General features: G+C 37.8%; 1 protein-coding gene across 5 annotated transcripts in view; it reads right to left on the reverse strand.

Annotated features, from left to right (window-relative positions):
- Positions 1–9,269: 9,269 nt before the first annotated feature.
- The window catches only part of COL25A1 (collagen type XXV alpha 1 chain), a 333,111-nt gene continuing 316,861 nt past the window's right edge, over positions 9,270–25,519 (reverse strand). For 4 of the 5 annotated variants that reach the window (XM_042779283.1, XM_042779281.1, XM_042779282.1 and 1 more), the window contains 4 exons: positions 21,443–21,496; positions 18,623–18,676; positions 12,378–12,455; positions 9,270–10,042 (listed from right to left, as the gene is read on the reverse strand). In XM_042779283.1, the coding sequence (XP_042635217.1) occupies positions 9,830–10,042; positions 12,378–12,455; positions 18,623–18,676; positions 21,443–21,496 (399 nt within the window). In that variant the 3' untranslated portion in view covers positions 9,270–9,829. Of the gene's footprint in view, positions 10,043–12,377; positions 12,456–18,622; positions 18,677–20,358; positions 20,386–21,442; positions 21,497–25,519 lie in introns of all 5 variants that reach the window. The other variant, XM_033060499.1, reaches the window with a different exon arrangement.

Genomic DNA, 25,519 nt, shown 5'->3' on the forward strand with positions numbered 1-25,519 from the left:
TTTTGCCTGCATCTCTGAAAATTGGTCAATGCTATTTAGCATAGGGTAGATGCAGTTCAAGTTGTACTACACCTTACATACTGACTTAGCAGCAATCTCTTTGTATCAGCAATGATCAGCAATGTACAGAAAGGCTGGGGCCAGGCAGCATCCAAGTCTGTCAGTCCCAAGGCATTTCAGGAGAGATGGTTTTACCACACTGGGCTGGTGCTGCCCTTGGTCAGTGCTGAGCACAGCTTTGTCCCTTTCCTCCAGGGTTGCTGTCGATGCCAACACTAGAAAATCTCAGCTGTTTATGCTGATCTGCCTGGTCTTGCTCGTGAAGAAACCCTGGACCAGAAACAGATTTAAGGGATATGCAAAATACTGTGCTGCTACTTCTTGAGAAGCATGCACTGACAACCTTATATTAGGGCTTTTGTTTCAGGTTTTGCAAAAGCAAGTTTGCTCACAGCTAATCTAGCAACTACTTGAAGCAATAGCAAACTTCACCAGGAAAGCTTGAAGCGGCAAGTGAAGTAGAAGGTAGAGGTTGTTTCTCTGTTCCTTCAAAGCCATTAAAAGGGACTTAATAATCAAGGAAATATCACCCCCTCTTGGCTCCTAGTTCTTTCACACTCTTCAAACTATGAGCAGAAGCAAGCCTACCAAGTCTCATGTGTGGAGTCTCTCCCAAGACAAGCGCAGACACTGACCCAGACACATGCCTTTGCAGTATCACTTGCCCTCATAATGCCATGCAGTAAATACTGGCAGCTGTCTCTCCATAATACATAGCAGGATTAATAGTAGGATTAGTATTTTTTTTTTTCTAAAGTACTTGTGTTTTAGTAAAAAATCAAAAACGCAAACCAAAGCACACTGTTTACTTCATCCTGCTCTGTTTGCTTTATGAACATTTTAATTTACTTTTTTCCATGCTTGTTTATGGGCTCTGTCCTGGCATGGTACCAGAAACCAGCAGCCTGGCTTCCTGTATGAAGAATGAAAAGGAGTAAATATTCCTAACGATTACCCAAAATATCCAAGCAAGGTGCCTCTGGCTATCTATTTAACTGCGACAGAGTTCCTCTGAAAAACAATATATTGCTTCTGCATCCTGAGAAGTAAACCCATTGCAGATGGATTTGCTGTGGAAATTGATCTGCACTGAAGATCTGTTTCAGTACAGAAATTTAAAGATGGACAAACCATACCTGTCTGCACCTTCTCAGGGACAGGCAACTGCTTGGCATTTGCTCTGGAAGGGGAATGGACTTGCCCGAGAATTCATGCAGTGACCGGTCCGACAGGGCCCCAAGTCAGTTAAGCACAGGGTGTATTGTCAGCATTTGTTTTTATCAGTTTTATCTCAATCAGAATCAATTACCTCACAACAATTTTAATATACCAAATAGAAGAGAGATCAGAAAAGCTGGCAAAAAGTTACCAGGTACTTGTTAGCTCCAGGAGGGAGCAGCCAAAGGTGATGTCAAAAAGACCTCATGACAGCCCTGCTTAGGTGTGGGCACTCTAGAAACTCAGTCAAGCTGTAACATGCGCATAAAAAACCAATCAGGATATTTATTAGCTATTGAACATTCTGTCTTGGTGTAAGCACATGAAGAAAGCCTTGCATCCCAGTTATGTTACAAAACCTGCATCCACCATTGACCTGGGAGATAAACTAAAGCAGCTTGAGTACAACTAGCGGACAGTGATCTTTCTGAAGAGGTTTGTGTGCAGTATTTTCTGAACTCTCTCTCTCTATATATATACACATACATGTTCATGTATGTTCAAGTAGACACACGAAGACATATATACATACATATATACATACATATATACATATATATGTATCCATATGTGAGTGCATATATATATACACACGTATAGATACGTACATATGAAGCAAACCACTGTATTTTTTTAATGCATCTAGGAGATGGGAAAGTAGAATGCCCTGTGAGTATTCTGTCTGGAAGTTCCCAGAAGCTAACAGAAGAGAAGACAAATTAGTAACCCTGGGAAGACAGAAAGACTGCCTGCAGCAACATGACTTATATATTTTGGCATTCTCGTGTTTTTTTTCTTTTAATATTTATTTGGATGCAGTTGTCATTACTTGCTGGAACATGAAATGCTTTGACAGCTCCTTAGGTTTTTTGGCTTGTTTTTTTAAAAACATTTGTGTGTGGTTATTATAATTAAAACACAAGGTGAAGCTGTTTGACATGAGGACATAAAAAGCCACTTCTGTTGTGTTATTTTTCATTTGGGTAGGGATTAGCAGCTTTAGTAAGGCCACAAGGCAGAGCTGCATAATAGCCTTTAAGTATTTAATTAAAGCTTAATTAAAAAAAAGAGAGGCAGAACTGGCAGACATTTCACATGCAGTCCTGCAATCCTGCATGGCACATCACAAAACTATGAAGGAAGCATGTGAATACGAGGTAATGCCAGAGGAAAGCCACGTCCCATGGGTGCAGTAGGATGTGAAGGCTTTAAGATATTGGTTACCTGAGGTTTGGCTCTAAAGCTCTAAAGGGAGCACAGTAATGAAAAATAACAGGGATGCTGTCAATGCATGGAATGGGAAACACAGAGGGTGTTGGCTCCGGCAGCAGTTCGGAACACAGGTATTAGTGTTTTGGCAGGACACCTAGAACTGCATTTCTCTATGAAAACAGAAGAAAGGTGAAAGATGGAAGCAAGAAAAGGGCAAGAGTGGCCACAGCTGAAGCAAGGATGGCACGTGGGTCAGGGCTGCCTAGCTGGGGTGGCAGCAGCGCTTGCAGCCCTCGGGGCCATGTGCTCAGCCTGGCAGGGCAGCACACGTTAGGCTGGAAGTGCTTCAGCCTGGAAAGGGAGCAAAGGTATTTTTGGTCCCTCCAAGAGCCTGAAACAGAGCTAGGTAAGATTAATGGACATCAATGGGGATTAGCAGGAGTTAATAGGAAAGACCAAATCTCTCCACCTACAATTCCCTCCACCTTCAGTGACCGCATTTTTGAAGAGATAGAAAGGGAAAGAATGTGGAATGTTCTGTGACATATTTTGTGATTTAGATAAACCAAACAGTTAAATAATGTGTTGAAGAAATTACAGTTACTCCTCAGTGTTTTTTAAAATCTTTTTTTCAAGGAGACTCCTGCAAATGTATGTCTTCTTAAACCAGGGTCCTTAGAAATACACCATTTTGTAATAATTACTATGTTCCATCATTTCTGAACAAGCTGATCTGTGGAAAAGAAACCCTCACATTTTCTAGTTTTCACTGTTACTTGTGACACTGCCTGCACGTATCTTTCTTTCTCAGCGGTTTAGGTTTATTTTTCACCTTCAGAACTACAGAAAAGGGAGACTGTTGATTTTCAACTTTATTTCTTTAGATCCCAGGGAGCCTCTGAACTTGCCTAAGCAATAGTTTCAACTTCTAGTTAACACACAGATGCCTTCAACTTTCCCAGAGTGAGGAAAGGCTCCAAGCTTTGCAGCAAAACTTCCTTACATAATTTGTGGATGCCCACAGCCTGTGCTGCCTGTTTAGAGAAGATTATGAAGAGATACTGCTTTGAAGGGGAAAGACACATTAAGAGCACAAAGAGGAAGCTGAGTTTTCTTACAGTGCATGTGGGAGAGGCCCTGATTTTTGTGTGAATGTCTGACACAACTTGCTCTAGACTTCAAACTCCAGGTTGGCACAAAGCAGCATACACATTTTCCAATCCAGACAGAGTAGAACACTTTTTTGCACCAACATCAAGAACTTTATAACTATTCAAAATCAGCACCAATGGTTGGATTAATATTTTAATAATTACACACTTTTTACATTATGAAAATAAATCATAAATAGTGTAAAAATAATTTTGAAGATCAACTTCTCACAAGCAAGAAACAAAACCTGAAGTACAAAACAGAAAGAAAACAAAACAATATTAAACTGAAAAACAAGGAGAAATTTTAATAGTAAAAACAAAAGCATGCTGTTTGATCAGGTTCAATTAAGTCAAGACCAGTGGCCACAAGAAAGTGGTAAATAATAACAAATTAAAATGGATTATTAAAATCTTTCAATTCTTTATAATACTCATCAAAAGAGGTCTTGTGACCTATTTACAGTGCTAAGACACTCAAAATATTTCTAGTATTGACAATATGATGTTGACCCATGTATTTTTCCCCCAAGCATTGAAATTCTTGCAAAATTCCTTTCCTTGTATTTTTATCTCTTCTACTTCATTTATGAGACCATTTGCAATACAAAAATAATGGCACATATAGATGAACTTAAAAAAGTAAAAAATACAAATAAAAATATATAATATTTTCCAAAGGAAAAAGTCAGATACATACATCTTAGCAACATTTTTAAAGTTGTGTGATATTTTCCCAAACATGTACAATAATATAAGAATATCCACATGTATGTTAACAATATGTAAAACATTCTTCCACCAACCCAACTCTCCATAATACTTCAGAGAAGTGTGCAAGTACCAATAGGTTCTGGGAAATTAATACAATTTCTTTTTTAAATAGAAACAAATAAAACACTAACGGTCCCAGGTTAAGGCCCCCTGCTTTCAAAGAAAATTCAGTTTCCAAGCAGCATTGATAATTGGATGCATTTAAAAACAAAACAAAAGAAAAACAACACTCCAACTCCCTTTTAAAATACAAACTCCACTTGTTCTGTAGAGTATATTTTTCAGAAATGATGGTGGCAGGCACTTGTTTCTAACTGCATTTAATGAACACAACCACCACACAAAATATTTTAATAACAGAGGGTGCAAGAAAACCTTCATTTGTACATTACAGCAACATTGACATCCATAAAAACAAATGGCAGAAAAGAAAAAAATATAATCAGTGTTAGTTTTAATTCCAGTCACTGAAATAGAATTTTTGCAATGACTACAATTTAAACTTTCTTTTGACCACTATCTTTGCAGATATGTTTTCTGTCTTTAGCGTGAAAATTAATGAACTTCATTAGGTAGAATACAGAGACTAAAAATGTAATTTAAGATGGTTAAGCAGCAGAGATAAGGAAATTTGATGGGGAAGAAGGGAACTTCTGCATCTCTTGAACCTCTTCATCACTTTCTATAAATAGGCTGACAATATCTTTGCAGTTCTTACTGAAGTGGTCCTGATTTAGGCAAAACCCCACTGCTGAAGGTGGCAAATTCCCCTAGTTACAAAGCATAGTATCTGGGTCCTTCCTCCTGCATGTCACAAAGAGCTTTGCAAGGAGAGGATGCATCTCTGTCCCCTGGTCCTTGCTGGGGATGGGGAGTCACAGCCAGGGGAGGAGCCTTGCGTGGCTGAGCCAGGTTTATGATCTCAGTTCTGGGGTGGTCAGTGGGATAACTCTTTCTACACCCCTTGGGGATCCAGGATCCCAGCCACATGTCCTGGCACAGCCCCCAGTCTTACAAGCACCACCTTCCCCTGAGGTCCAAAGGTCTGCTGATCTCATTTGGGTTTGCTTTGTCTCTCTGGTGGCACAACCAAGTAACTGGTGGTCATGCACACCCTGTCCACAGGTGTGATGCTCAGTGGAGACAACGCTAACTTTCCACACTGTACATCAATCTTAAGAATTATTCTTTTTCCAACTCTATACTTTACCCATGTGCAGATATATGGATTTGATAATTCTGAAACTCATTCTTGCTACTTACACCATAGACTAAAATAATGTATAAACAGCTGGATGAAGAGCATCATTCTGCTTTGCTACTCTATCAGATTATGACGTCACGACCAGTAATAAATAAAAATATAAATCAAAAAATACACTGTATCATTGCTCTGTGATTTAACATCTCACGCTTTACCTCAGGAAAAAATAAAAAGTTGTTCAAAGCATCCTGAAAGAAAGCTTTCCCATAGTTAGTCTATGAATATGAAGACAAGGACCGTGTATGTCAGACATTTTCCATACAGTGCTTAAAAGATTTGTGGCCTCTGTGGCAGGATTTCTGCACAATACGGTTTTAATGCACTGGAGTAACAGATAATTAAAAAACTTAATATGAAACAAATACTGAAAACTCTCAAAGAAACAAGAATTAATCATACCTGGAAAAGGTATATAGAAACTGTGTAGACTAATACCACTACACATTTCTACAATTGAAAAGACTGGTAGAGGAACTACTGTTCCTCTCACAAAATAAATCATATCTATCTGGAGGAATGCCACTAAAAGATACAACAACACACTGGCAGTTCAAACTGTAGCTTTGCCATCAAAAGGAAAAAGATATACTAGCACCAGAAACAGTTGCTTCTTGAACAAAATAAACACATTGCAAGTCTTCACAGGGTGCTTTTCTTGATGAAATATTAAACCAAATTATTTTTTCTTTTTCCTTGTACTGACCATGCAACTTTTCTAGATGTGGCTAAGTTTCATTTCAATTCAATCTGAGATGTAAATATTAATGCCAAATCTATGTATGTAGTTTAACTTTTCAAATTAAATTCTCTACTGCTCACTCACGGTCATTCAAAAGGAATGAACATTTCATGATAATGAACAATACAAAGGCTAAAAAAGCCAAATAATATTATTTTGAAAAAAAAATATTCCTACCTGCTGGGAATTTAATAAAGAAATAAATTTACAAGACAGAAAAGAAAGCAAATGAAGGTGCTCAAGTCTTTCTTCAGTAGGGTTTCAGTGTTAGGGAGTTAAAGGAGAACTGAGTTTTGACTAACACTTAACAGTAGTGTCTGTAATTATTTCCTGAATGACAAAAACATGGACCAAAGCTCTGCTAGCTTTATTGGTGCATATAGAAATGGATGTTATAGGGGCAGTTAAAAAATACAGGTACACAAATTAAAGAAAAAGAAAAAGAAAAAGAAAAAGAAAAAGAAAAAGAAAAAGAAAAAGAAAAAGAAAAAAGAAAAAGAAAAAGAAAAAGAAAAAGAAAAAGAAAAAAGAAAAAGAAAAAGAAAAAGAAAAAGAAAAAGAAAAAAAAAAGAAAAAGAAAAAGAAAGTGCTAATGACAGCATTATTTATCTTGTTGCTATTTCATGAGTTGTGTTTTGTGGACAGTCTCAATATGGAGTTGCTAAATCATCTAGCTGGATAATAAATACCCTACTTGATTTTGCATGTAAATACTCTGAAGGACCTTTAAAAAATATTTCATTTTACTGTATTCAATATCTTAAAAAATGTTCAGCTTCTAGTCTCCACATCTGCCATGTATCCAGCCAAATGTGCCAAATCAGGACACTAATATGAGCAACTCTTTTCTGTCAGGCAGGCAGCTTGCTCCTCAGCCTGCTGGATTTTGAGACAGTGCTGCCTAAACAAGCAGACTGGAAGTGTCAAGTCAGAGGCTTACATGGTGTGACCCCATCTTCACATGATTAGGAAATGATGCAGCAAGGAAAAATGTGCATTCCAAGAAGGGCATAAGGTGCCCTCATATGAATGCAGACAAGATGTCTTCTTCAACTGTAGTTTTGGTCTACATATGAAAGACAACTTTTTGAAAAATAACTAAAAACATCTTGGATGATCCTGCTATATACATTAGGAACAGAAATTATATAAAAAGAATTTCCCTTTGACAAATATGGCACAATTTCTTATAAATTAATCTCTCAAACTAACTTCAGTGCACCATATGAAGACTCAAAATTGTAAAAAATACCTCGTGGCAAAACTACAAATGTGCACAAATTATGTATTTCTAGCAATAAAAAAAATGTGGAGAAGGAAATGTTTCTCTAGAAAGCCATCTGAACAGAAAGGGAGAAAAATCAACACATTTAACAGTGAAGCATAGTGACAGGCATGCAGTGATAATCACACCGAACTGTTTCTCTTCAAAGTTTTTTAAGCAATAATGTCCACTAAAATCATCGTAACAACATAAAAGGAACAAGATGAATACATCATTCTGTGAAACACAACAATAAACTCTTTCTCTTCTAGACTTAAAGGCTTCAAAGACTCAGAAATAAAAATTGTTAATACTGAAAAAAGATGAATATGTGGCTTGAAAGTATTTTCTTCAATGCCTTCATCACAAGTGTTGAATAGATTATTAAAATGCATTCTTTATGGAAACAGTAACAGGAAAAGGAAACAAAACAAACTATTGTTTCCAAAATCCTGTAGCGAAGTTCAACTAGTTACGTGTAATTCAAGGTGAAAAACCTGAAAACCACACCATGATACATACATGTCTGGTCAGTTCCACTGTTATCCTCCTCTGGAGGATGATCTGATTCATCCCCACCTCAAGAGTGCTTTCTCCTTCAGCAGTCCCAAAACACAATATGCAGAGTACATATACTCCGTCCATCCTTGAGTGAGGTTGAGAAGTTTCTGGTCTCAGGAGGTGCCTGCCATCAAATGATCCCTGCAGCACCTCTGTAACCTTTTCAAACAACCCACAGAGAAGTCTGGTTTCTTCTTCAACATTCTGTCCCTCTTGATTAAGGGCTCGACAGGGCCTATTGTGAATGTCTCCACGACTCTGAGCAGTGCAAGGGAAAACCGATGCTCACCAACAGGCGGGACCCTCCTCGGTCAAAGGGGCCAAGTATCCTGCGAGACTGGAAGCCATCCACCTGCAGCTGGAATGCTATTTCCCAAAAAATTCAAGGCCTCTTTCTATGCTCCTCTGGTTTATCTCTTTTTAGCAATGAGCCATGGTGTGACTCCCTTGAGATGACAAAAGGAAATGACTCAGAAGCTGTAATCAAAGGTCACTGTGAACAGCCACTCATGATCAGACAGCAAGCAGGTTTGGCACACAAACTCATGCTTTTAGTTCATATGAGCAGATGTGGTGTCATGAATCAGTGACGTGTTTAAGATGGACATGGAAGCCAAGTCAGTAAACTCCAACAGCAGCTGGTACAGTACATTTCATAGCATTTTGCTCTTATTTGGTCACAATTTCTTGTAAACTAGTTCATGGCACTCACTGTCCATGCACATCCACAAGCTAAAACATAAGAATTTACAGAAGCATTAATTTGTATTATTGATCATTGTTCTGAGGTCTCTCCCACTAGAGAGACAATATTTGCAGGTTTATCCTGCATTTATAGTATCATCTAACTGCAGATGCAGGTGAAAAAAATATGTAGGTATGGACTATTACAAACAAGTAGAAGCAGCTACATGTAAACATATCTCAGACTTGCAAAATCAAATTTTCAGTTCTGAACTATAAATAAAAAAGTGGAGCACTATATACACAACTTCATGCTTGTAAGGTTAGAGTCATCACTGCAGAGACAAAAAGAGATACAGATTAATCAAATTAGTATGATATTTCAGACATCTATTACAAATACATAGATCAGGGAGAGTTGCAGATATGCATAGTTATTTCCTCAGTACTACCTATTCTTCAGAGATAAATGCAACTGGGATTTCACTTATGCTTCATGTTTTCTGATGCATTATATGCCAGTATTCCTCCAACTATATTATTCTCAATGCTATGTTTCTAAATCAAGCACTGTCTAGGTTAAATCTTTACTAAAATAATGTCACCAGTTAATATTGCCATAAAACACAAAGCCCAGGAGAATTTATTGAAGAATAGAAAAGCAAGGCAAAGAAAAGGTCAGGATACACTGTCCTTCTCAGCCAATATAATAACAGATCTACATAAATAGTTGACAAAAATGCCATATCCATGAGCTTTCATAATGAATAGGAAGCACTGATCAACCGCAGAAACCAAAGGATGTGTGAATCTTCATGCAAAAAAACAGAAGTCTTGGACTTTCCAGGAAACTAACGCCAACCGTTTCCACAGTACTGCCTCAGTGAGCTATTCTACATAAATTACAACACATCACATGAACTATTGTCATGGAGAGGTCTGATCTTGCAGTGCTGGATATTACTGTCTAGGAGGCTCTGTAATGTATCTTGATACTGTTCTGTATGATTGTGAAAGGCATTTCTGTGTGCTAAGGACATACTGCTCCTGAAAAGAAAAAACTCTGCCCATCCTACCTTTTGCCAACAGCCAGGCATCGGTAATCCATCGGGGCCCTGTTTTAAGGGGAGTAAAAGGATTAAAAAAATCCAAAAAAACCCCCAAAAGAAACAAAACATAAGTAAGTTTGATAGGGTAGGTATTTCATCTGTTAGAACAGCTGAAGCAGCTTTGACTTTCTATCTAAAAAGTAGCTAGCAGTTAACTTATTTCCTCTCCTACTCTCAAAGTGAAGAAAAAGCCAAAGGCAGGAAGATTTACACTGTAAATTCATACATGCACTTCTCTGGTATAAAGATTTGTTTTTCTCTAAATCATTAGAACTTCTTTATCAGTTTTTTACTACTCCTAGAGCTCAGGTTACATGTTATTTTAAATATAATCTGTTTTATTTACAGCAATATGTATCTGAATGTGCAAGATCAGTGAGAATAAAAAATACTATTACTTTTATCTGGAGAATATTATGTTTTATGGGCCCCTTGTACAAAGGTCACCCTGTGATGAGACAGCTCAAATGGGAGTAGGATCTTTACTTTTCATTTTCAATATCAGTTTTTGAATGACGCAGCGAAATCTTAAGGCCTGAACATACCTTGAGAGCCACAGTAGAAGAAAACATCAGCAGTGGGAACAGGGCACTACAGCACCACTGATTATTTCAGTGCTTGGACAATATGGCCATCTAATTTCTTCTCATGTTAGTGACAGCCACTCCTTTTCTTTACTGTATCTACCCTACCATCATGTAGCTCCATGCATCCAGTAAGATCAGGGCCAGCTTTTGACCACAGTCATACTGGTTTTCATGGCACTAATTCCAATTTACATGGTGATATAGGGTTTATTTAGGGAGTTATATGCTTAGAATTAGGAGCACATACAATGTAATTAGACTATGCATAAGCAGAAAAAAACCCCCAGGCCTTTGCATTTCTTAAATTTAGAATACAAATACTTAATGTTAACCTACACGTGAAGGTAATGGTAAATACGGATTTCTGAATATACTTGCATGTGGTCTGATGTGAATGCCTTGCTGCCTCAACAAGAGACAGTGTTGCGTGCTAAAGAGCTTATTCTAGCAATTATCTATGGACAGAATATTTTTTATCAATAGATGATTGTTAGTGATACTTCAGATATAAATGATAATACAGAGACAGAGAAACATTTTTAAAATTACAACAGCATGCTTGATTATCCCCAACAAAATATGAGATATGGTTACCATTAATTGGAAGCAAACAACATGGACCATGGAATAATCTTGATGGACTATGTATTTACAATTAAAAAGCAATTGACTTCAAATTAGAAGTGCTATAGTCAAAATAAAACCTACTTAATTAGACATTCATCTCAGAGAACCATGCTTAACCACCAAACAATATCAGAACATGCAGATCAAATTTTACTGTGAACGATTAAAAAGAAAATCCTCCTTGTATCTTTAGGAAATGTGTATGCACTATTCATTTGGGGTTTTCTTTCTTAAATGGAAAAGAGTTCCAACTTACTTTACCTCTATATAAAAATCTTGTTGCCAGATTGGTACAAGGGAGAGGGTCAAAAAGTAGCATTTTAGTATAGGTGGGAACTTGAATTCATGCTAGCACAGGGCGGGGAGTGTTGTGTGTACTTCAGGAAGGTAAGTTCCAAGGGTAAGACCATTAAATTGGAGACATTAAATAACAAAGACAGTGAGGGTTTGGGCTGCAGACTGTTATATTCTTACAAACATCAGGTAAGCTTTTTATTTCCAGATTTGTTTGAATACTCTGATGAACAGGCCAGACACCACAACCATTACTTGTGGATGGCCTGGAAGCCAAGCTCCAGCTTGGCTTATTGGAAACCTTAATTTTAGAAACAGCATTTAACATCCTTCTGTTTGTGACTTTCATTTTGGCCAAATTGTGGAAACATGCCCCTAAGATGGCATGGATATGGAAGACCAGGGTGCAGAGTAGCTATGGGACAGGCCAGGGTGCGGAACTGAGCCAGTGCAGATAGAAGTCATCAGACTTGATTAGAGGTGAACGTTGAGCTGGATTTCTACAACTTGGGTTCAAGGTGAGTAAGGCAATGGGTATTTTGCGAGGAAAGTTACAAACCAACGATTCTCAGGGAAAATGTAGGAAGGACACAAACTTATAAATTACCATGTGATGTGGGAGCAAATTGCTGAGAGTTAGGCTTAAGGTGTCAACAAAAACATGTTCTCTCATTGCAGTTATGATCACTTGAAGCAGCTGGTTTGTTCATGCACATGCGTGTGTTACGTGAAAAATGTAAAGTCAGCTCAGAAAAACATTACTTTACATTGAGAATGGCTGACTACAACAAAGGAACTGCATGCAGGGTTGGTAGGAAAGAGAAATACTGTACCAATTGGCAAGGGGCATCCAGCCCATCCAGGCCAGGCTGGCCTGGCTCCCCTTTTTCCCCCTTAATTCCACGGAATCCCTGTTTGTAAAGATTAACTTGCAATGTTACTGTCAAGGAAATGCCTTCAGTATTGACTTAAATGGAGTGAATAAAAACCAACAGAGAGGCAAGAGGAACAAGCTGACTACTTATGATTTAAACATGTATAGCACTGATTCTGGCACATTCCAAATGTGGTTCTTTCCAAAGCATTTTGCAGAAAAAAATGAAAACAAAACAAAACAAAACAAAACCCCACCATCAAACCCTCACAAATTTAGCCCAAAGGTTTGAAATCTGGTGCTTTAAAGCAAATTAGGAGGTTTACACACAAAGTCTGCTCCACAATTTGCACTTGAGATGAAGCTGTGTTAATAAAGGGTGACAGGTTACACAGTAGCTGGTGCTTGTTCCTCTCCCCTAATTTCTTATTCCATCAGTTTACAGCAGGATGACTGATCTTCCAATACACAATTGAGACGTACCAATGGGCAAGGTGCATCTAATCCAGGAGCACCCTGTTCTCCTTTCTCCCCTTTAGGCCCTTTTTTGCCTTTCTTTCCCTTTTCCCCCTGTGGATACAATGGTTTGGATAAAACAAGTTTCATTCTTTTGAAAAAAAAAAATAAAGAAAGATTGGGTTTAAAGTTCAGTTTTTTCGGTTTTTTTTAAGCCAATGGAGAGCTGAAAGGACACTTACCACTGTGTTCTGGTTTGGATGGTGCATTATGTGGAAAAATAAATTATATGATCACAAACAAGAACTGCAGTCAGTCTCTATTAGTTTGTGTTGGTATTTCATATCAGTATTATGAATGTTTTGAAACCTAGAACAGGGCTTGAAATCATTGATTTCTTGAGACAGAGGCAAATCTGCAAATCCCCCCAATCTGCAGTCCAAATAAGAGGCGTCCTATTTTGATAAGTGATAGCACTGAAGGGCACATGCTCGCTAAGCTGAACTTGTCAGCTCCCCAGAGGATTTGCCACTGGTCAGAAGTAACTTTGGGAGAGCAGAATCCATCAGCAGAGTCTTTTGATAAAAGACCTGTGGCACAGAGGCTTCACAGGAATGGCTGACTCAATTCCATCAGTTTCCAGGGTGTCACATCGAGGGTGAACCTGACCAGGAGCATCCTTTGCTAACTAACCCTCTGTACTCTGGTAAGGGTTTGGAACAAATCCTGTTCTCTGCGGTGTCCACAGAAACCCATGGGCATTGCTCACTCCAAATACAACACAACCATTTCAAACCCTGTTACAGGAATCAAAACACTCAAACTGCTTGATGGAGAGGTGTTGTGATACATTCAACAATTTCATATTGTCTTGGTATCATCAAGTAATCAGATAATGACAATAATAATAATAATAATAAATAATTAGATTATTTATTTAAGCATTTCAACATTCAAATATTCTCTCTGCTGCAGGCAATGCTTCATCTATTTGTTTTACAAAATTCAGTCGTTTGATTTCACACTGAGTTTTCTTTTTAAGTGCAAAACTTCTATTGCTTTAATTCTCATGGAAATTAGTTGATTCCCCTCAACAAAGCTACCTGCAAAGATGACCTCACCTTCAAGCAGTATAAGAGGTTTAGAGAGTTCATTTTATAATTGGTTTCACACCAGTTGATCACAATGGTAAATGAGTTTCAGGTTGCTCTCAATTTCACAAAAATCAAAAAGGGATCACTTAAAAAAAACTAACAAATTGGACTAAGATTGTAAAAAATGGGATAGGAAGGATGAGTAAATCAGGATATCACAAAGAAATGGGAAAAAAAGTCATAGGAAAATTAGTATCACATTGGAGAACCATCAAGTGAGGTTGTGGCTATTGGGAGGATTTAATTTGTGAGGAAAAGGGTAAAAAAGACAGGAATTGTAAGGAATGAGTGAGGGTAGAAGGAGAAGGAAGGAATGCCCCTTTGGAAAGACAGATGGATTTTGGTGAAGCATATTAATTAGACATCTAACTTGTTTCACACCAGTGCAGAAAGACTTAATCCATTATCAATAGAGAAAAATAATTTTTACACATAAAAGAAATAATATTTTAAAAAGGAAGGAAAGCAGATTAATCATTTAATATAACAGTATACTAGACACATTCAAATAAAGCAAAATGTTCCATGAACAAAACATACTGCATCCATGTAATGATAGAAGCAAAGTAACTTGACTATCTTTTCTGTATGCCAAAAGGTCACAGGACAATATTTGGGAAAACAGCAATCCAAACATTACCAGTCCTTACCAAACGATAGGACTGTGATGTAAAAATTCCTTACAAGACAAGAACCATAAATTGGATGCATTTCCATCTTAAACCTACAAAGATGACAACACAGCTGAGAAAACCAACAGCTTAGGGTCAAATTTTGTGCTTTTTGTGCTCAGTGTAGCACCAATATATTTGCAATGAGTGTATGAAAGCACAAGCTGTGGACATACTCAAAAAGGATTCTGAAAATGAACAGTACAGTTTGGTTTCTGACTTTAAAAAAAATCTTTAGGATTTTTATTTCTTTGACTTGTTTTACAAGCCAGCAGGTAACTGTTTTCAACTTCCAACTATTTTCAATTTTTCAACTTTTTACAGGCAGATCTATGATCTTATTCAGACCAATGAGGCAGTCACCTGTGTAGAAAACAGTCTGAACTTCCTGGGTACTTTACTATTTTTTCCACAGACTGATTTCTTTCTTTTTAATCTTTGATCTTTACTCTTTATCCTGAACTGTAGAAACACACAGGAGTTATGTGGATTCTATATCTGATGAGGATTTAAAAAAAATAAAAAATCCTTTCTGTTCTTCCTCAGTGCCTAGAGAAATAAAAAGTTGTGGCACTTCTGGAACAACATTGTGGTTGGAGCAATCTACAATCCTCACATGCACAGATTTTCATCAATGCATCAATGCAGAGTGCAGGGGAAAAGGATAATGCCTTTTCATCCTCTGGTCAGACACACCATACTCCTCTGTCAAAATTCATAACAACAGTCACAACCGTGCATGTGGGACCAGGGGCCACTTCCACCCATTCTCCACAACACAATCTCTAACTTTTGTTAAAGCTCATTTGTGGGAAGAAATTTTTTTTCTATTCTTACAACTTAAAAATACAAACCATTTTTTGTGATGAGTGCTTATGGACTATAATTTTGTATGAGTAATTCCAGCTAGAATACTTTAAAAAATATTTTTATAGCCATGTTAAGAAGACATAATGCAAACACTGACTTCCTATCACTGTAGCAGAACTACTGATGGGCTAAAATACAGGTCTAGGCCCCATCTCAAGCTTAAGAAGTAAAGATTTATTCCCTGCATGTCTATGAAAAAAATGTCACTAGTTCTCTTTAGAATGTTCATAATTATGCATATTTTTTGCAGTGCAATTTAAGTTTCTTAACTAGAAACTCACTAATCTCAATTTGTGTGATGTCAGACCAGTAGCCAATACTGTAAAAATTTTTAAAAACCAAGAAATCCTAATCTAGATGGTCAAGTTGTTTATCTGTTATTACAAAAATGGTTTATCTGTTGAAATGGGCGCTGTTACCCCAATTTGGTCATAGATAATTAGTAATTTACATAAGGAAAACCACCAGAATATAGAAGACTTGTTACAATAAGAATTTGGATTAATTGCATTACTTTGTGTCTTTAGAGAGTCAGCTTTCTATTTAGAAAAGGAACTATTGATGCAGCTAAAATAATTTTAGTGAAATAAGTTTACTTGCATGATAGAAATATCCCCTAATCTATGGGAAAAATGTGTTTAAACTGTGCAACGGAAGTGTCTTCCACAGAGGTCTCCGGTACATCTTCCTTGACTTTTCACTGGGAAAGGCCTCCCTTTGCCTCCTTGTTTTCCTTAAATACTCTGGGAATTTTTAAGGCAGGTATTCAATCTCCATTTTTGCCCTACAGACTTCCTGACAATCCTTTTTCCAAAAGTCCACAAAACTGTGTTTTTTGTATGAGAACTTGTTAACTACTTTATCCCATGCATTCTCCTCAGGAAACAGGGTTTTCCTTTTCATGAATTTTTAGGGAGATGGAGGACCAGAGTTCCTAGGAGATGTGTCCTGCAGCCCAAGAGAACAAATCTCCACAGGCAGCCTAAATGACAACTGAAGTGACAACTGAAGTCTGAGAAGGGTATAGCTGTGCCACACACCATTCCCACATACAATTCCCTCACTCCTTTGCAACTGGAAGTCCCATGTTTGACTTATCTAATCAAAGATATCACAGACTAATATCCAAAAGCAGCATGCTGCACTCTGGAATATTAAAACATTTTTACATCCTGAGTGCTGAATCTCATCTGTTCTATTTTCACATTATTCTGTATAAGCAAACTTTTTATCAGTTTTCCATCTTTTCTTCCAGAAATCTTCTGGAGCTCTGGTGGCTGAAATTTGTCTGCCTATCTGCTTTAGCTGTACCTGGAAACACAGAAAGTCTGGCTGAAAGGGACTTCTGAAGGTTGCCTAAGATTCCCATTGTGAGCAGGATGATTCCTGACCCTAGATCAGGTCAGACCAGGCAGATTCTGCAGTGCTCCTTGGACAGTGGTTCCGCCCCCTCTCTGGACTCACTGTCCCAGTGCTGTACTGTCCTCCTTGTGAAGAATTGCTCTGAACCTCTCAGGAGCACCTTGTGGTCCAGCATTTCCCCATTTGCCATTACCCAGAAAAGTTTTGCTCTATCATCTTTTCATCTCCCCATTGTCAGACTAAGCCAGTACACTCCTCCAACCTCTGCTACTGGTTGTGTTTGCCCCAGACCCCTGCCAGCTCAGTAACCTTCCTCCTCTGATTTTTTCTTGAATTGTGAGGTTCAAAGGACCATCTGCAGTATTCAAGCAACCTCACTGGAATTGATTAGAGAGGCATAATTACTTATTTTTATCTTTTGGACACAACTCTTCAAATGTATCCCGGGGTGAGAACACACTGTTAAGCTCACTCAGTTTGGCATTTGCTGTAACTCCCATTTAGCACAAAGAGCATTTTGACCATCACCTCCCTGAGTTGGCAGTTTCACCTTTTGGTTGATAGCTGCTCTCAAGGAGAAAAGCTGTTCACTGGCACACAGACCTGTACTCTGACAGCAAGCAAGCATTCAGCATTCATTGTGATTACTCTTCCAGGTCAAACACTGCCTTTATAATACTCATGGAGCACCTGCTTAAACAACTGTTGCTCTGCAAAATCAGTACCTTACCAGTGATCTCTGAGCTCAAAAGAAAGAGCAATATACCAATGGACAAAAGGGAAGGATGAATTTCATAATACCCTTTTCAATGATTTCTTGGGAAGTGCTTTCCCTAATCATATTAAGAAATGGAGATGAACTGTAACACCCATGGTGACTTTTTAGCCCTGCTTCTTGTTTAGGACACTATAATGAAAAATTACTCTAGCCTAACCCTGCATATGTCATCAAAAAACATTTGTCTGACGGAGACAAATCATCTGCTGCATGTATGGACTTTTACATTAAGTGGCTTGGTGTGAATTTTAATTCAGCAATTTTTGCAACTGGGATTTGTGTTAGATAGGAATGGAAAAGATTTGCTAATGAAGTTTCTCTATGCACATTAAGTCCTGCACTGCTTTTTACTAAACAGATTTCCAAGTCATTGTGTCTGGACACTGACAATGAAGTCAGGCTGTTTCTGCTAACTTCACTGTCTACCAGAATGGTAGAGTATATGATTCCATTTCAATCCACAAGTATCACTTGCAAATAAAACATTGCCAAAAATAAAAATTCAAGCAGTTCCTGTCTTAGCCCCTTGATGTGGGACAGGTAGCATGTAGCATGCTACACCAGGATCAACCATTATTCTGCAAATACTGCCACGGAACAGAGCTGGGCTCTTCAGTATAAAATCACTACCACACAATGTCTGTATTAAATATTTCAGGACTTTCAACAAGTGCAGGATGGATTGGAGAAAATGAGCCTAAAAGAAAAGGCTGTGCTTTGGGACATGTTGATATTTCTGATCCTGTACATACATTTTTGTGTTTTTTCATGATTTTGCTCTAGCATGCATCTGTGACTTGCCTTTTGGCACACAGTAAAAACAAAGATTAAGTTTTAACGAGACAATTTCTAGCATAAAGTCAGCAGAAATGATTAACTGAGGAATCAAGCAACAGTTAATAACACTGATCACCTTTTCTCCCTTTTCTCCTATATCACCCTTTTCTCCTCGAGGACCAGGAAAACCCTATTAAAAAAAAAAAAAAAAGGACAAAAATAGGTTGACTTTTATAAACATGCAGGTTTTGTTTTCAAATACTCTTGGAAAACCTAAAAAGATTATTTCACTACATGCTCTGTACATATATGTGTGTTATGTGTGGATACATGCATGGACACAAGAACATGTGAGATGAGCAAGTCACAGAGTTTGGTAGAGACATTTTGGTAGCTACAGGAAGAAATCATATCACTTAAACTAACAATCATCCATGCTACACAGCATATGTTCATTCTGAAAAAGACTCCTCCAAGCCAGGGATTTCAGTGTAGGACTACAGAAAAAGACTTTCAGTACAGTTATTCACGATTATAAGCCGCACCATTTTGACTAAAAGTTTGGTCTGAACCCAAAGTGCGGCTTATAATCAGGTGCGGCTTATATATGGACAAAGAATGAAAAGTTGCTGCTTTAGTTCGGAGGACAGGTGTCTGCTGAGAAAGGCAGGAACTTCTCTTTGAAATGGAGAATGTAAACCCCCTCCCTCCAAATTATTATAATTTTGAAATCAAGGGGCTTTCAGGCAAAGATTAGGAATTAGGAATAACAGTTCTTTACTAGGCCAATTAAAATAGAAATACAGTACTACAAAGAAACAAACTCCAAACCCTGACAAAGTCAGAGTACAGCCTCACATCCAGTCAGGCAGGGTGTTGGTAGCAGTCCCATTAAATGGTGGCTGCAGTCCCCTTGCAGTGACAGATGTGATTCAGTTGGAGCAGTGCTCCTGTAGAAGGTGCAGTTTCCCTCCGGAGGTCCAGTGGTGATGTGGAGAAATCCAGTTTTCCTCTGGAGTCCAGTGGAGAAAGGGCCACCTTAGTGTCCCAAAACCTCCTTTTGATCTTGGTAAGAAATGTTGGGCTCTTCCCCCTGGCTGGAGCAACTTCCAATGGGATGAAGTAATTTTATCAGTCCCACAGTGGGACTCAATGGGCCATTAGCAGAAAATGACTTGCTGGAGGAAGGATGGGTTGTGAAAAGATAAAGAACAATGCCCCACCTGGTTTCAGTGGATGGCCCATTAGCAGAATATCTCCCACGGAGATAAGGATCACTGCCCCCACGCTCAACAGATGGTGATAGACTAGATACCTTTTATCACACTCTGTATTGTAATGTGTGGCTTATAATCAGGTGCGGCTTATATATGGACAAAGAATGAAAAGTTGCTGGCACCCGGAAGTGCGGCTTATACTCAGTGTGGCTTATAATCGTGAAATTACTGTAAGTCTTTTTAGCATGCCAAGGAAAGAGCCTATGTTTTGAAACATATTCCTTACAGGCTATGAAATTATTCTCTTTAATTAGAACAAATTTAGTTAAATAAGTGCTAAGTGACTCCTCGTTCTTCTACAAATGAGCCATCTGAATAGTTTCTTAGCAAGCATTTTTTCAGCCTACTCATACCCAAAGGACCAAGTACTCGTATTGCTAAGCACTACTATCTGGTGGTCTCTGCCAATAAGGGCTGTACATTGCACAATCTTTGTCCTCTTTCCCAAAGAGAAAGAGCAAATACAGCACTCAGCACTCTCTCTGCAGGTACTGCATGCACACTACAGGGCAGCAAAGGTGTTGTGCTCCCTAAGGGATTCCTTGGCAGACTCTTACCAACCCCAGAAAGCGCCCTGGTCACACACATTACTTACATCAAGGCCAGGCTCACCATCTTTGCCCTGCCAAAGAACCACAGGAACTTCATTAGCTCCCCTCAGACAAGGACACTTTTGCCCATGTTTAACATTTCCAGGAAGTGATAGCCTGGCAGCAAAATTTTGCAAGAGTACGCTAAAAATGCAGGAAAAACCTATAAAATTTTATTTTTAGTTCACAGGAATGGGAAACAGAAATAGGATTTTTAAAAAAAAATCAACTCACAAAAGTGACCTTCACATAAAAATGTGTGGCAAACTAATTTAACACTCCATGGTGCCTGAAAACTGTTTCCAGCCACTGACTCCTGATCCAATTAAATGGATCAAATTAAACCACAGGTCTGTATTCCAGCTTAAATTAATTAATCAAACAGATTAGACTGGAGAGGGTATGGAAACACTAAAAGTCTCCTGGAAAGGCTGGTTTTGTCTGGCCAAGCACATTTACATGACTTTCCTTGCGTCAAAGTACAGAACAGACGTGTATATGTACACACCTGACCCAGTCATTATCAATGTAAACAGGGAAAGTCAGCTGATTTTATTTGGGATATCCTTGTCAGGAAAGGAAGTTCTCCCTCATATTTTAGAAATGGATAACATAATGAAAATTATTTATTTAAATCAAAGATTTCCACCGATGAATGAGTAACAATGAAATTTCTCACATTGCTTCTGAGTAGATGGCACAGGAATGAAAACAAAATGGGTCTCTGAAGTAACAAACGAAACAAAAACATAATGACAAAGAAACCTTGCAGTATGGCAATCCAAGCTGCTTACTTAAGAAATTAAGAAATTCACAGCTTTCCACAGTTCCTCCTGAACTTCTGACCAAAGGCTGCTGAACCAGGAGCACCTGCATTCTGCATCACCTCTCTCTGGCTGGTTCATGTCACGTCTGTTTTTTTACGTGCAATAGTGTGATAGAGACCATTGACCTTGCACTGTCAGGGTTTATTATCAATCTTTGCCTTTTCCAACTAATTCTACTGTGAGGTGAAAATAAGTCATAAAGCACACAAAGTTTAATCAGGGAGGGATGAAAAGTGCAGTGTGTACAAACTGTGCAACTTACAGGCAAGCCGTATGGTCCTCTGGGTCCAGGGTCACCTACAGTTCCCTTCTCACCCTAAGAAAAGATTACAGAACAAGTAAACAAAACCATTGGCTGTCTTAGAAATTATCTCTACCAAGTGCTTTAGGTTAAAGTTTATGCAATCCTAAGTATTTTGAGTGAAAATTATCCAAGCTCATTTATTTTCATTAAATGTTTAAGGAGGCAAGAGAAGGTGTTACTACTTTCTAGGCAGAACTTTTTAGGCATATGATATCACATTCATTTTAAAATACATTAGTTGCTGAAAATATGTTTCAACTGAACATGCACCAGTGTCAAGTTTAAGCTTTTAACAGCTTAATGTTGTTCTCAGGAAAAATCCAAAGATGTAATGAAAACCGAGGATATACAGCATCAAGCTGTATATATACAAAGCAGCTGAGATGCAACACAGTGACACGCAAAAATAATGTGTCAGTCAAAGCTTGATTTAGGTAGGGAATGTTATTAACAGTGACATCGTGAAGATTATCCTATGCACAGTGCTGTGTTGCTAAATCCTCTATTGGATTCTAGATAAGTGATGTAAATACTCTGGTTTATTAAAATCAAAACAACTGTAATAATATGCAAGACAAGCACAGAGATTACTCCACAAGTCTGATCTCATTCTGCACTAAAATCCATGGAAAAATTACCAGTTTCCAGAGAGGTGCTTCCAAAGTCATTTGCAAGCTTAATACAGGGTAAACTTCTCAAAATGGAATGGAATTTCCAGGTGACAAATTTCAGGCTGATGGTAATAATCACCTTTGCTCTCTAATTGTTCTTCATCAAGATTGATATGAAGTTAAGCTTTTCAAGCCAGTCAGGACTAGCCCATGTAACTGCAAGCACAGGTCCCTGTGAGCTTGGTAGGGAGTCAGGGCTGGGAAGAAGATGTGGAAAGCAGTCTTGTTTCAGACTATGGTGTTCTTTCTTCTGAATTAAATCCACCAGAAAAGCATTTCTTTCTGGAGAGAACTAAACTGCTCAAAGTGCTGATGAAATAAAAGAAAAACACCCTGACCACTTCTACTTTTCAAAGCTCCTACTCTATATTTTTTATGCAGGGTAACTTGGATCCCTTTGTCACCCTCTTTGCTGAACTCACCCTAACACAGGGCTTCGTGCAAGGCTCTTGGCGTGCACAAGTGCTGTGTTTCATCCCAGCACTCGTTGCACATACACTCATGAGATAATTCTCTGTACAACATCCTCTGGGTTATTTACTGCTTATTATTAATTCATTAATGACTCTATCATTAAAAGCATGAGACAGAGATGTAGATGTGTAGCTAATTAATAGTGGTGATTATTGACACAGCCAAGTACTTGGCACAGCTCTGAAAATGGGCTACTATGTCTAAATTTCATTGGCTGAATTATAAAAAAAAGGCAGGCACCAGAACAAACAGGACCTTAATCTGTGGTTGAATAATCCCAGCAATAAGGAGTTTGTCAGAGTAACTGACATTTGATCTGTTTTAAATACTTCATATTTTTACTTAGGTGAGCACTTGTTTTAGTCTAGAGATAATGAGATGTGGAGTGTAAGGTCTTTCTGAATTTTGTTACTTCCCTGTTAATTTCTGAGCAGCATTTAGACTGGATGCCCTGGCAGGACAATAGGAGGTATTGGGAAGTAAACAAAGATTTTCAAAACAATAAATCTCTTGTAGCTATAAAGATTTCTGCTAAGAAGAAATTAATGTACTGACCTATGTAAGTAAGAGCTACAAAACTCTCTGATCAGTACTTGAAATACATTAAGACTAGTTTAGCATCCTTTTTTCTTTAATCTTCAACAGCAAGATGACTGCACAAAGTTCTCTCAAGACAGGCTTATAACATTGCTAAACATATGGCAGACATAAAGATACTGAATGTATCAGTCTAGGAAATAGTCTCATCTGTTATGTAAGAATATATTTGGAGAACTGTATCTCAGAATTTTTTTGCCTCCATTACAAAGCACATGCTGAAGCATGTTTGGAGTATCAGATGATGTCTTGCGTCTTCATGGATTATATCAGATTGATGAACTGTCATGAGCATACTGCCCTCAATCATCACAATTTCCTTCATTGTAGTAGATACTGACAAACTTCAAGATTTTAAAACAAAGTATTTTGTGAGACAATCCATCAGTGTCCAAAGAATAAAAACCATAACCCATATTTTTGCCTCCTATTTCATTTCAGTCTCCTGAATCATGGACAAATATGACTTACAATTTGCATGAATAAAGTTGAATAATCTGTGTGTCCATTAAGGTAGACAGGGAGATTTCATAACACTGTCATGGTGAGAAACATTTAAACCAAATTAAAGAGAATGCACTTGACCTGCTAGTACTGACTGTGTGTAATGATGACAGTGTTGCACAGGCTACATATCTGAAAGCCAAAATCAAGCTCAAAACAAGGTCTTTGTCATCAATGAAGAAAAAAAATAAAAAGGAAAATGTGTAAATGTGTATTTCCAGCTCTCAGATTCCTTTAGCTGGTCAAGCAGCTGGATATGCATTATGCCTGTCATCACCCTTGAGGCTTACATGCCCTCTTTCACCAGTCGCAGTTGAAGATGTCTGTTTTCCAGTGTTCTCTACTATCCTTTCTCTCAAGACAGTATGTAAGTGAAAATAAGGTACACCGTCAGATTCAGAGGCCTATTATGACCTACTCCACCCTTTAATAAAGATGGTTTCAGTAAAATCTCTCTAAGCACCTGGCAAATCTTAAATCAATAGCTGAAAATTAGTAAGAACTACTAGACACTGGCCTCGTAAATTATATTAATTCACATTATAATTACTCTTTCAGTTTCAACTAAAATGCATAAAAACACATTATAGTGTCACGCATGATTTTTTCAGTCTACCTTGTCACCATCTAAATAGACTTTGTATGAAGATGATCTGACATTTTCTATTTTAATAAATAGTTAATTGAAAATCAACAAACCACCCTAATTTGCATAACAGTCTGTTCTATCTCACAGTACTAATTCAGCATCACCTCGAATGCAGCCTGTTCAACAATGAATTCATGATTATTCTGTAAAATAGCCCTAACGCCCTTCTAGATTTATACTGGCTCAAGGTTTTCCTTATCAATACAGACAAAATGGGGCCCTATCCAGTGACAGTGAACACTGGCCCTATGTATTGTTTATAATGAAAAAATAAAGTCTGAAATCTGCAGACAAAAATGTTTCCCTCCTGTTTTCACATAAACAAGTTCAACAGTTGCAAATGCAAGTTGCACAACAGCATTAAAAAGACATGATTTGTTATTTAAATAATGAGACATACATCAACACTGTGCACTTGTTACATAACTATGCTATAAACAACTTCTCCTCCCAAATGATATTGAATAATTAAATGAACAATTACAGCAATAATCCTGCTGGTTGCCTGCTTGGGAAAAAAACCTTCCATCTGTCTTGTGAATTTCCTCCCATTCATATAGCTCCACAAAAAATGGTGGGTGTGTAGGAATTTTCTGCACACCTTGGTCTCTATTTTTGTGAAGTTCTCCTTTTGTGATCATGAAATTACTGACTTACATCACAGCAATTCCTATCCCCTTGGTAGTTACTGCTTTTCAACAGCAACAGTAGAGCTTACAGATCCAGCTATATCACTTCTCATGACCTTGCACAACCTCACAAGAAAAAAGTATCAGTAGCTCTCTTCCACAGACAAGAATAGTTTATATCATATTTCATTGTCAAAGACATTTCAACTGATAATACACATGCATATCCTCCATCATAAAGGATCATAATTCAATATTAAAATGTATGGCATTTTTATATACTTAGACATGTGTATCTCATCAAAATTATTTACTTAAGATTAGAGGATGTTCAATTATCTTTTCACAGAGTTGACAGAATATGTATTTTGTCCTAACTGAAGAAAAACAGAACTGAATCAGTAATCCCCTAGAAAAACAAAAAATACTCAAGTCCTTCTCCTGAGTGGTAACTTCAGCCTATTGTAATTTGGACTATGCTGCATGTCTTGTATTTGTCTTTCAATACACT

The sequence above is a fragment of the Catharus ustulatus genome, chromosome 5 (assembly GCF_009819885.2).
Source record: "Catharus ustulatus isolate bCatUst1 chromosome 5, bCatUst1.pri.v2, whole genome shotgun sequence".
NCBI classification, from domain to species: domain Eukaryota; kingdom Metazoa; phylum Chordata; class Aves; order Passeriformes; family Turdidae; genus Catharus; species Catharus ustulatus.